This window comes from Chlamydotis macqueenii, chromosome 5 (assembly GCF_036417535.1).
Source record: "Chlamydotis macqueenii isolate bChlMac1 chromosome 5, bChlMac1.mat, whole genome shotgun sequence".
NCBI classification, from domain to species: Eukaryota; Metazoa; Chordata; class Aves; order Otidiformes; family Otididae; genus Chlamydotis; species Chlamydotis macqueenii.
This window is the reverse complement of record NC_141560.1, coordinates 35,533,572-35,547,105: the sequence shown is the minus strand read 5'-3', so window position 1 is coordinate 35,547,105 and position 13,534 is coordinate 35,533,572. Positions and strand designations below refer to the sequence as shown.

At 34.7% G+C, this 13,534-nt stretch overlaps 1 protein-coding gene across 1 annotated transcript in view; it reads right to left on the bottom strand.

The window, feature by feature from the left end:
* Window positions 1-13,534, bottom strand: part of RYR3 (ryanodine receptor 3) — a 254,587-nt gene that overhangs the window by 125,743 nt on the left and 115,310 nt on the right. Inside the window, exons 29-37 of the mRNA XM_086750198.1 lie at window positions 12,305-12,489; window positions 11,553-11,589; window positions 11,028-11,188; window positions 10,295-10,460; window positions 6,741-6,827; window positions 5,017-5,243; window positions 2,988-3,789; window positions 2,269-2,469; window positions 1,564-1,666 (exon numbers count right to left, since the gene is read on the bottom strand). Coding sequence (XP_086606324.1) covers window positions 1,564-1,666; window positions 2,269-2,469; window positions 2,988-3,789; window positions 5,017-5,243; window positions 6,741-6,827; window positions 10,295-10,460; window positions 11,028-11,188; window positions 11,553-11,589; window positions 12,305-12,489 — 1,969 coding nt within the window. The remainder of the gene's footprint in view (window positions 1-1,563; window positions 1,667-2,268; window positions 2,470-2,987; window positions 3,790-5,016; window positions 5,244-6,740; window positions 6,828-10,294; window positions 10,461-11,027; window positions 11,189-11,552; window positions 11,590-12,304; window positions 12,490-13,534) is intronic.

Sequence of the window (13,534 nt, the reverse complement as noted above, 5' to 3'; positions counted from 1 at the left end):
GGAGATGATGGTATCTATCTTAATAAAAATGGGGAAAAAGAGAAGTATCTATGAGGATATTAACTATACACATAATGCTTGGAAGAGAAATGCTGGAATGAAAGAAACAGTTTTTGGTAAGCACTTAGAAGCAAGTTTGAATAACAATCAACATTGGATTGCCAAAACCAAATTATGTTAAACCAACTAAATTTCCACCTATAATGTAGCTAACCTTACAGATACAAATCTTGATTTTAAGGACTTCTAATACTGTCTTATAAAATATCCTCAGAAATAAGCTGATGAAACACAACCTAGATACCCACTGACCTACTCATCTTTGGCTGAGGCTAAGCCTGAGGTAGTTCAAAAATGTTAATTGGCTTATCACAAAATCACAGCTTGATGGCTGATGGAGATTCTAATAAAAATAACTCAGAAAAAACTACACAAGATGATAGCAGAAGCCTTAACAATACAAGTACAGAATGGTATGGGAGGCACCATGGCTACAAACAGTTAATTACAGGTCAGTAAAGGAATGCAATTCCATGAATTCCAGGTAAACCTGATTTTAGCAATAACCAGTGAAGAAAGAATGAGCAGATTGTATTAGTAAACATTTAAAAGTGACCTCAAGCAAACAGAAGGAGGAGGAGCAGGGGGAAACTATTAACATTACTGGCTTTTCCTGGGGAAGAACTTGAGATATTGTCAATTCACTGTAATGACCATGTCCCCTTCTTGAACAAGATGGGTGCCATCAACCATAGGACCAAGAAATGCATTGGAAGAGTGACTATTAATATATCTACCAAGTAGGTAGATATGAAAAAGCTTGTGTGTATCAGTTTAAACTGTATAATTATTGGGAAGGCGCAGTAATAACTGGATGACTCAGACTATAAATGTTAGTATCATTGTAAATGGACTAATAATTCCATTATTGTCTTGATTAGACTAAGACCTCAATAGACTATCAAAAGATTTTTGTCATCACACGTAAGATGTGATTCCTCAACCCATATAAATTGCACAGAGTGTCTGATAGAGCTCACTCTTGAGGATACCTCAAGGAAATTCAAACACAATGACTCGGGCAACTAAAGCTGCAATCTGCAGAGCAGCAGTGTTTTATAATGATCGATGATCACAGTTATGTACACACCAGGAAACTAAGCTAAAGCAGCAGCAACATACCTCATCTAGTGTTTTTTATTAATTTTTCTACTGCTCAACTTCACAGCAATAATGTCCTTTCAATACCTTTCACCTTCTTGTACAGATACACATGCTTATATAAAACTTTTAAGGTAATCCAACCTACTTGTTTGGATAATTTTTTTTTCTAGTTAAGTCTAAAATTGATACATAAACAGAATAATACCAGATAATATTTAATAGATATATAACAATGAAACTTAAAATCATATACAAGCTTCCCATATTTTTGTAATATGCACCAGTCTGTCAGGAAAGTCACCATGTAGACAGTAACATATTTAACAAAAAAACCCCTAATGCTAGTATTTTGTTTGTCAAAAAGACAAACAAAAAATGCAACAAAACCTTGCCACTCACCACAGTGAATTAGAAGATCATCATGAAATTCATATAACTCATCCCGAATCTCCTCTGGACAGGGACAATCCTCTCCCAGTTGAAAATTCAGCAACATATTAATCTTTAAGGGAATTAAAAAGTAGTTAAAACACTGATAGTCTAAGACATATTCTAATATAAAGCCATGCTTTACCAGTTTATAAGCAAATTTATAATCAAGTTAACATAAAACATAGATTTCTAATACAGCTTAAAGGAAATACTAAAGCAAGGGTACTTTGAAAACTTGAAGTATGATTAACATCAAAATACAGTTACACTTAATAATAAAGCTATTTCCTGGAGGTAGAAAAGACTAGTTACAACATACAGATGTCAGCATAACACAAAGTTCATGCTAACTTTCAGCAACAAAAATTATCAAATTATCGTCATCTTGCAGAACCGGATGAATCTCAGTTCCTCAGCACTGGGCAATAATGTTCAATTTTTCTATACTGTTGAGAAATCTTAAGTCAACTTAGGTTTAGAGCTTGAATTCTGAAGTACACGTATAGGCATTCCGACTTTCAATAGTCCACGGCATCTTAATATATTTTATTTCAAATTCAGTTTTGGTTCTCTAGCAGGCTCAATGGCAGTTTCGAAGTCAGAACTCTATTTTGTCTTAAAAAAAGATTTTTTTTTTTTAATCTTTAGATTCAACTATTTGTTGAATATTACCTGTTCTTGAGGAGGAGACCGAAATTCTTTAGTCTTCTTGGCAGTCAAAGCAGCAGACATGTTCAAGGCTTGCATGAGTTCATTGTACCTGTATTTCTGATTATATTGCAATTTTGATACATAACGGTCTGCAAATGATACAATTGCTTCCACTCTATGTTGTAGCTCACAGTCACAGAAATAATTGAGTAAATGACACATCTAGAATAGAAAAAACAGATTTAAGTTCAACAGTTCAACAAACTCTAACTGCAGAAGAACTGCAGTAGATACTATACACTGCAGTAGATTGTAAAAATAATGGGACTTTTTTCCCCATATTTTTCTTTTAACAGTGTAAAGGTGACAAATTTATACCCTTTTATTATCTGATCAATAATACTATATTGCATTCACAGTTTTTCACTCCATGCACTCAAAACATGTAGAAATCATAGAATAGTTTGGGTTGGACGGGTGTTTTAAAGATTGCCTGGTCCAATCCTCCCTCTTCTAAAATACACCTATGAAGCAAGTAAGTATTTGCATACCTATTTGGTGTGTGACAATATACATAGAAAGAATTGCATCATCACTAAATTTGGTTATTAATGTGAGGTCATAAGACAAAGTGGAATGAAGATCTTCAGGATTCTTACAAACTACAGAACAGACAAAAAGCACTACTTTCTTTTCATCAATAGTAGAACACATGGAATATATTTATATTAAAAGGTCACCTGAAGCTTAACAGATTCTGGTAATCTTGTCTGCAATAAGCCTTTTGCAGGAGCTTTCGTTTGTTTTACTGCTTTTTCCCCAGCTTCTACAGCTTTTTCTTCAACTTGTGTAACTTCTTCCTTCTCTGTCCTCTCTTCTGTTTCTTCCTTGTGATCTCCAAACACATTGGGATCAATAAGGAGTAACACCTGCTTCACATCATCATCATCAAAAACTCCCATTATGAGCAATGTTGCTATCAGTTTAAGAACAGGAACAAACTGGAATGCAACCTGTCCGCCAACAGGGTCTCGTATATGAGTACCACTACACTGTACTGCCTCCGTTAGCATACTTATGGCCTTGGATTTAAGTGTATCAAGAGGTATCTCTGGACTGGATGTTTGATGTTCTTCACTGGTCACAATAAAGCATGGAGTAGAAAAATTAAAGCCTGGTTTCAGACAAGTGCTAAGCCCTACTCCAGGTAAACCATGCTTCTTTGTTTCATCAGGATATAATTTAATAGTTCGAGTTTCATCTGTAACTGGAATGATAAACTCATTGTTCATCATGAGCTTGGCTTGCTTGGCATGCTCCAAATGAATACTAATGAGCAAGTCATAGAATCCAGAACGTAGGAGCCCAGGTAAGTATTGATTATCTATCGTATAAAATAGCTGAGATATGTCCACATGGCTACAAAGTGCATAAGCAACTCTAGTGTTGCCTAGAGCGCTAACTGAGCTATAGAGTTTTAAAGTGTGGTAGTGAAACTTCATCAAATCTTCTTGTTCACATAGTTCCAAAATATCAACGCATCTGTTAGGAAATAAAGAAACAGAACACTAGTCAATTTAATCAATAATAATTCTGTAAAATGTAACTTTTATAATCTCTGCACATTTTGGTCCATCCTACTTTAAGCCATTAATATTAACGTTGATACTGCCAAATTATAGAATAGTTTGGGTTGGAAGGGACCTCCAAAGATCATCTAGTCCAGCCCTTGGCAATAAGCAGGGACATCTTCAACTAAATCAGGCTGTTCAGAGCCCTGTCCAACTTGGCCTTGAATGTTTCGAGGGAGGGGGCATCTACCACCCCTCTGGGCAACCTGTCCCAGTGTTTCATCACCCTCATCGTATATGCATCATTAGATCCCCGTAAACAGTGATAATAAGTTGATTATATTATTTACAATTAGTACTGCATAAAAAAGAAAACAAAAGATGTAAGACAGAGAAGCTTCTTTGGAAGCTATGGCAAACTAGAGCTTGTTTTTAAAAGAAATGTATTTGGAATGCTGAAACTCTGCTGTAATACTGTCACTATACAGTGCCTTTGTAGTTTACTGAGGATCACTGTTTCATTTTACACAGAACATTACTTTTTACTCTTCTCTTGAATTCAGTTTTATTAATGATAAATAACATTGGTTATTAAATTATTAAAGAAGTAGCAAAATACATGATAAAAGTAAAGCAGTTACATTATCTTTCTGCTATGCTTTTGTTTATAGTTTGATATGTCACTGGTTATGATATTTGATGTTTGGATAGATCTTTATTATCTCCACTCTGAAGATAAAACCTAATGAAAATCTAAGAAAGCAGGATCTTGTCTGTAAGAACATAAAATCTTCTTTCATGTAAATTCAAAGCAGATGAAACAGGAACAGATTACATGTTTTTATTACAGAAAAACATCATCAAAATAGTAGTTGCATGTTCTTTATATTTGTTTTTTTTCAAGCTGAGAAAATCTCTATGTTTAAAGATCTAGAGATTTAAGAGACATTAGTTTATAACTTAAATAAAATCAGTTGCGTTTTCTCTTAGGTAGGCAAATATCATGACACGGCATTAAATTTATTCAGCCTCTTGTATCTACTTAAATTTCACTAATATGATAGTATAGCAGACAAGATCAGAAATTCTAAACAAGTCTAGTGTAAATATTCTCCAAGGCAGGTTTAACCGATACTCAGATATCAGCTTTCATTACATTTTGTCCACATCAAGTCACTATAGTTCCTTCCAAATGTACCTGTTTTCCTCTGGGATATGCAGTGCCATCATCTGCAGAGGTTCCAAACACTGCACAACCCAGCCATGACGTTCACTGACACGCTCAGTTTCTACTTTTAGAAAGCTATTTGGCATCCTGCTCCATAAAACAGGTGTAATTGTTTGCACATCAAGGCGAGGAGGACACTGAGGAACAGGATTTCTTTCTTCACTTTTAAAAATTGCTGCTGATAAAGGCATGGTATTCTGAAAGAAATAAGTGTATTAAAATTATTTTTTGTAACACCTAATTATGAATAAACCTATAATACCAAAAGGAGGTATAATTTATTGACAGCAAAGAGCTCATAGAAATACATATTATTGGAATAAACAAACTCCATTTAAAAACCTCCAACATTAAGGGTGTTCTCCTCAAATAATGTTAGTTTATTTTGACAAATGCAGTTTAGATTTGTTGAATCATTAACTTCATATAATAATTACATCTACAGAAATTAATGTAGAAGTCAAATAAAGGCATGCCATTGATTCAATCTTCCTAAAGAAATTCAACTGAGCAGGAATTTCCATGTGTTCTGGTTTTATTTAGTGAGGCATGGGGGCTACGGTGGTAGCTTCTGTAGGAAACTGCTAGAAATTGTTCCCCTTTGTTCAGTGGACTTGGCCGGGCCTGGGGCGGATCTGCTGCTGGCCAAAGCCAAGCCAATTGGTAGCAGAATGTTCTGTGATAACGCCTCTGTGATAACGCATTTAAGAAGGGGAAACAGAAAAAAAAAAAAAAGAGAAGATGTGAAGAAGCTGAGCGGGGGCAGAGAGGGGGAGGCGTGAGCCTTGTGGGCCTTGGAGGCCTCACCCTCTGGCCTCTTGCCGGGCAGCCAACTGGGCCCAACTCGGCTCAGCCCAGCTGCAAGAAGTGGAGAGGAGATGAGATGTGAAGAGAACCTGAGAGGCGTCTGCCTGTCTGTTGTGAAGAATTTTTCTTGTGAGAGGAATGGCTGCAGACACCAAGGTCAGTGAAGAAAAAGGGGCAGGAATAATGTGGCTCCTGGCCAGAATTCCCCTGCAGCCTGTGGTGATGACCATGGTGGAGCAGGTTGTCCCGCTGCAGCCCATGGAGATCCATGGAGGAGCAGAGATCCACCTGCAGCCTGTGGAGGACCCCACAGCAGGGCAGGTGGATGCCTGAAGGAGGCTGTGGCCTGTGGAGGGCCCACTGGGGCAGCTGTTCTGGAGGGACTGCACCCCATGGAAGACATGACCCGTGCTGGAGCAGTTTCTGTGGCCCGTGGGAGGGACCCCACACAGAAACAGGGGAGGAATTCTTCCCCCAACGGTGTGAAAGGTGTGATGAACTGACTGTAAACCCCATTCCCTCCCCCGCTGTGCCACTCGGTGGGGGGAAGGTAGTAGAGATAATATTAAGCCCGGGAAGGGCGGGGGGGGGGGGGGGGGGGGGAGAGGTTATCTTGTTCTCTGTCTCATTATCCTGCTTTGATTTTAGAAATAAGTGAATAGTTTTCCCCAAGTGGAGTCTGTTTTGCCCATAACGGTAACTTTAAGGATTTTCTCCCTGTCCTTATCTCAAACTTCAAGCCTTTTTCTTATATTATCTCTCCCTATTCTCTCGGAGGGTGGGGGGAGTGAGAGAGAGAGACTGTGTGGTCTCGTCCCAATCAGGGCTAAACTACGACACCATGTAAATAGTTTTGAAAGAGCATCTTTATAGAAAATATTTTGTACCTTTAATTTACCAAGTTCAAACTGAATCAGGTTAGTGCTTGTAGGTTGTACAAAAGTTGCCGGAAAAAGCTTTGTGTTTGGTTCAACCTAGAAGAGAAATGAGATTGAAAAATTTTAAAAATTAAAAAATCAAAAAGAATATACACTTCATTATCAAAAAACTGCAGACACTGTATTCAAATGTTGATTAGCGTCTATCTGTAGTTTACCTCTAATATAGTAAAGCATTTGCTGAGCTATCATTATAGACCCACCTAACTTTCAGGCAGGTGTGTCTGCTGCCTTATGTGCTGTCAATACCTACAAAAAAACTTTGGTAACACTACGTGTTGATTCTTCTCAAACATATCCAAATCCAACACCTCATTCTAGAGCAGCTCCTTAAAAATTCAGCCACTTTACAGCTACACCCTTTGTCTCTTCTTCTAGGAAAAGCACCCCCAACACAGACTGAGGGTAGAACACATCTTTTAAAGCTCTTTCACATTTTATGCTGGATAAAACAATTCACTACAAAAAAAAAGTTCAAAACCAAATTTCTAAGAGAGAGGGAACCAGAAAAGGATAAGATGAAGATGAGAGCACATCATTTGATCAGGATAGTGCAAATCTTTTATTTCCTATTAATATTAGTAAATTTCTCATCCATACTCCAAAAGTAGAAGAATCTAATTTTTTTTAAAAGATCTCAAAGATCCCTTTATTTCCAGGCTTATAATTTGTCTCCAGTCTTATAAAATCACAGCAAATCCCACTGAATCACAGTGTTGCAGTTTTAAAGTGTCTGGTTGGGTTCGCGATTTTTTTGACAGCTACATTATCCTAATTTCCTCATTATAGCTGGACTCAAAGTACATGTCAGAGCAGTAATTTCAATTTATTCTGAAGAATTCTCTACAAGATCACCCACCACTACTGTCATGAAAAAAAAAGATTTAAAAATCTACTTATAGAATATTACATTATTAAAAAAAATTCAGTGCTCTAAAGTGGCTGAAAAAAGGTACATTCTATACAATCAATTCAAGATTTCAGAAGTTCAATCAAATATTTTAATTACATCATTGTGTATTTTGTGTACTATACATGTACATTATACATACTAAGTACAATTAGAATACTCGTGCTATGGAGTACCACTCCTATCTTTAAGGATAGTGAACTATCAAAAACTGCAGAACAAAAAACTGAAAGAGAGTCACAAAAGAGAAATAAAAAAATCCATATTCTTTTAGATGAGAAAGCAGCTCAAAAAGCAGAAAACAAAATGTAAAATAATACTCTATATTGAAAAATCTCTATGCATAATAAAGTTTCTTCAGAATTATGACTACTGGGAAAGACAAAATAATGTAGGGCCAAGTATGTACATTCTAATCATTTTGATAAGGAAAAATTTACAAACTCAAATCCAGAAACAAAAGGTATCCTGGACTGAAAGACACTACTAATAGAATGTGTCCCTTATTTCATTAAAGTCTGAAAGTAAACAACGAGACAATATAACTCTTATCCTCTAATCAATGATAGATAATTCCTAGTAAAAATAATTAAATTTGTAATTTATAGACTTGCTTGAAGGTCAGAAAACCATTACTAACTCAGAATAAAATAAGACATCTTGTAAACCCATATTTAAGATCTCATTTCTGCTATAAATACCTTAATATTGGTCTGACAATTAATGACAAAATTTCAAATATACATGTATAGACTATTTTTCATTTACTTTTCTATTCTAGATAGTGATTGTTTTGTTTTGTTTTGTTTTGTTTTTTTGAATATCACCATGGCATTCAACACTTAGATCAAGAACTATAGCAAAATTCACTTCTTCTCCTCGATATGTTGACCTGGAGGTCTTTTGAAATGAAAACAGCATACAAATATTGTCCCTGTGCTTCAGTTAAGAAAACTGACAGAAAACTGTCTAGACCAGACAAATATCCGTAATTTGCTGCAATTTGGGTGAGAGATTAGATTTACCAAAGTATTTTAAAGATTTTATTTTATGGTAAAAATATTTAAAAAATACTATTTTCACTGCTGTTAAAACAAGATAAATGATTTAAATTTCTCAAAATAAGCAAAAGTTGAGAAATATTTCACTCTCACACTTAACAGTCCTGTTGGAATATACCATCATATCTTTAGAGGAAGTGCTGGATGTTCTTATTTTTCAACAGACTGTATGCTAACAGGTTTATTGAAAAACATTTCCAAAAGCACCTCCAGGTATTTTTAAGTGGAAAATAGAAGAAACAGAAGAGAAATAATTTCATTTTCTGAGATTATTTTAAATTTTTTACGAAGAGTGTAGTTACATTAATTGAAAGAAATAAGAGGAAAAAACCTGAAACTGCTATTACAATAAAAGCAGTAACAGGCATCTTCTACGTGTATATTTTCCTAGATTTCTTTGCAAAATTAGAAAGCGAAGGCTGTTGCATGAACAAAAAAAAAAAACAAACCCAAAACCAAAAACTTTCATAGTTTTGTTTAGAAGCTGTCATATTGATTTGTATCTAGCTAAAAAAAACCAACCAAACAAACAACAAAAAAAAACCCAGTAAAGAATGGGGCTTAAGCACTTGCATCTCCTGTTTTCTTTTCCTCTGATGTTGACATTTAATATCCTCCCAGCATGGCACTGAAGTCTCTGATCACTCTTACAAAATATAACAAAATCACAGCTGCTAGATGTCCCACCCCCATTTACAGGCTATGTGCAACCCTGCCACATACATTTTCAATGGACTCAGTATACAAAGTTCCATTGAATTTAGACGAAAAATGTTATGTTTTATCTGTATTACAGATTTGTGGGAGTTTTGTTGACATAGAAGAAAGTGATGCATTGCTCCTGACACTGGATAATCTGTTCCACACTGGATGCTCTACTACGGACAACTGATCTTGCTGAAAGCAAATCTCATCAATGTGGTGCTGAAAACTTCTGTCAATTATTCATTCACATAATGACTCAATGTTTTGAGAACATTCATAGCATTTATGGCCCGCTCCATTTATTTTAGCTTTGCACATTAAGGCATATTTGAATTTTGGAATTTGAAACTTATCAAATCACCAGATCTCCAAATCATACCTATTTGCAGAAGACACAAACCCTGGTAAAAATAAACTAAATTTATTTTCTCAATCTATACCAAAAATTACTATATCTAAAGTCTAATTTTGACCTTATGCTAATTAAAATAATTATTTACCCTGTATTGTATAACAGATTTAGTTGACAACAAAATTTAAAGAATACTTAACATTACAAATCAATATTCAGAACCACAAGAATTGAGAGGCAAAAAAATGTTTTTCTGAACATATGTACCAATAGTCCTTCCTCAACATTGGAAACACCTGTAAGAAGTTGGAAAAATATAGCCATGCAAAAGGCAGAGAGAAAAAAAAAAAAAAGAGAGGTAAACCAGAATAATATGAGACCATGTTCAGTTAGATTTCTGAAAAAGAAAAAACAATTTTATAATAGCATCAAAATAACCAGTTAACTAGACAGCGTCCTGAAAATCCGATAATACCTGATAGCAAGTGCCAAGCTCTTTTCCATTGGCTGTGAATGACAACATTCCAGTAGCCAGATCAACAAAGCATCCAATTTCTAAATCAACATTACTACGACCTGGTCTCTGGGAATTAGCAATTGCATCTCCTCCCCAAACCATATAGCAATTGCTGCGCTTCACGCTGAAAGAATAGCAAGAACAAAGAAAACAAATCATAGGTCAGACTGAACTTGACCAAGTATTCAGTGAAGTTATACTTTTCAATGGAGTAATAGTCAGAGATCCTCAAAGGTGCTTGTACTGCTATTAGTTTGGGGTTTTTTTTTAATTAAGAACCGCCCTTTTAAAATAATGTAAGCATTGTGGGTAAGGGATCAGACTAAGTGCATCTTTATATTTTTCCTTTTTTTTCATAATTATGAAACAATTTCACATGGTTCTGTGTGCTTATGTAAGATACATTAAAACAAATAACCAGTTCATCCACAGTGATGACCAAATATGGATGTTAAAAGAAAGAAGCATTACGAAACATTATTTCAAACAGAACGTTAATGATAAATACACTCACTTTAACAAATCTATGTAAAACACATTCATATATAAATGAGCACAGAACACTCCTACTCCCTAATCAATTTTCCTGTTAGTTAAGTTAACATTTAAACGGCCATCAAGCATGCAAATAATTCACTTTGAGCAAGAGTATTAAAATATAATCTTTCAAAAGTGATAAATAAATCCATACCTTTCATGAACCCTGCCTCTCTCATCACCTAAAGTAACTGTCACTGTACAATTTTTATTTAGGTCAAAATTCTCACTGTAAAAATGGTAGTCTGGTGTTACCCAGCCAACCCAGACAGAGGATGGGTCTTGGCCAGCAAATATCCGTAGTGAATAAAAATACTGAAAAGAGGAAAAGAACATATTAGTAATAGAAATCTAAATTATTTTATTAAGGAATATCCAAATAATGATTAAAACCACTTCCTATATGTCAAACTTTAATAACAGTAACTCATATTTTCCTAATAAGTGATTTAAAATACTCATAAATTAAAAAAAAACCAAACAACAGACTAGTGGTTTCAGATAGCGAGGTTTATGCTTCAAGTCATACAATTCTGGACATTATTATTTATACACAATGTTATATCATGACAAATGATTAAAAATGCTTCTTTCAACAGATTAATTTCTAGTGAACATGTTGCCATGACTAAATCTACTTCAAAAAATAAGAAATAAACATCTCAACATATTTACTTACCGTAGTAGATGGAGTAGCAATTTCTTGGCTGTGCTTTCTAAAGATAAAGGAATATCAGTAAATTAAAAAAAATAAAAGTAGTAAAAAGGAGTACTCATTATTAAACTCAATGTGCTTACAAGCTAACTCATGCTTGCTGGGTATTGAGTATGCATGAGTAAATTAAGTATGCAAAAACTTAAAGGATACAAATATACACACAAAATAACTGATTGCAGTTAAGGTGGAGAGGCAGGGAAGAAAGAGTTACAGCAATTAACTAAAGGTGAAGGAGATGCTGGAATTTGCTGAACTCAGTAGTATCTGGTATCTTCAAAAATCTATCCCGCAATCTTTTTTTTTGCTGGCATGGACTAGTAACTTTTCCAATAACAATAAGCTATTGAACAATAACATAGATGAGCATTAATCCAGCAGGCAAAAGATTCGGAGCTGGTTTTACAGCCTGGCTGAAAAAGTTTGCAAATCCCAATGATTTTGAAAGCATGGCAACTGCTTAGCAATGAAAAACTGTAAACCTTGTGATGCATGTCTTCAAAAATGGTTCTCTCTTCTCTGGATATAGCATTCTGCAGCAAAGTTGTAGTATAAATTTATTAAAACCATCAAGAACAAAAAAATCTTAGTAACATGCATCCTATACTCATGTGTGTTTAGTGTAAAAACAAGTATGACATCTTGAGTGTACAACAATAGAACATATTACATTTATATTGAGAGCATGAAATAGGATAACTATAACCGAGTCTAACCGTTTTTGGAAAACATCAGATGAGGCATTTTCCACACCCGTGCTGAAGCTGAATGATGAGCGGAACTCAATGGGCATACTCAAACGACAATATATCATGTCTGAGTTGCTGTTCTGTGTGCCGAATGTTTTGTGAGTAACTTTTAACCGAGGTGGACTCTCAACGGTTCCATCAATTCTCCATATCTGAAAATAATAGAAATAATTTTAAAATAAAATTATTCCAAGAAAAATGCTGAAAATTTTCATTAAGCAACTAGAGGATGAAAAAACGGAAAGAGTCAACTTCAATTTTTCGAAATGAATTAATTTCAAAACTATGCAACTTTCTTCTCTGATAGGGAATCTAGCCTGAAGAGTGAGGGAAGCAATAGATTCAGTGTATCCTAACTATAGTAAATATTTTCAATTTGTTCCATACAGCATTTGCAAAAACAGAAGTATAGATTTTACTAAATTAGTTCACTTGGAGTGCAGAAGTCATTGAAAAATTGCTTCACAAGGATCAGTAGTTTTCTCCTACAATGAGAACACCAATTAAAATCCTTTAGATTATAATTATGAAGTCTGAGTCTGATGTTATTTTTCCTTGTGTTTAAAAGTTGAGTATGCTTTTAAACTCCGTGATAGGAAAAGTTCAAATACTTTTAAAGACAGGAATACAGTTGAAATGATCCTGATAAACTGAAAAAAATGCTGAGATCATTCAGCTGGACTTCAGTGAAGTGTATTTTATTTAAGAAAGAAATGGTCAAAGACAAGTACTGCGGAATTGGCTAAACATCTCAATTAAAGTAGATGGCCTAGGGATTATAGTAAAAAACCTGATTAGGAATTCAAACATATAATTGTGGAATACATTAATATGGAATATTTTATACAAAACTTAGGATATATTATTCTGCTCTACAGTAGATTAGTTAGGGAATGTGGAATTCCTATCACTGCTGCATTGTAAGAATAAATGAAACAGCGACACCACAGGTACACTTAAATGTCCTTCAGATTAGCAAAGAGGACTAAATCAGTATCTAAATCAGTACCTTGTTTAGCTCAAGTGATGCTGAATTCACCTTTAGATATTTAAGAAAAACGTACAGTAGAAGAGGTTTAAAAAATGAAAGAGAATTTAAGATAGCATATAACAAATGGTTCTAAGAAATCACAACTGACATGGTTCAAGTAGATAATCACAGCAACATAAATTAGCAAGGCATATAATAGAACAGAT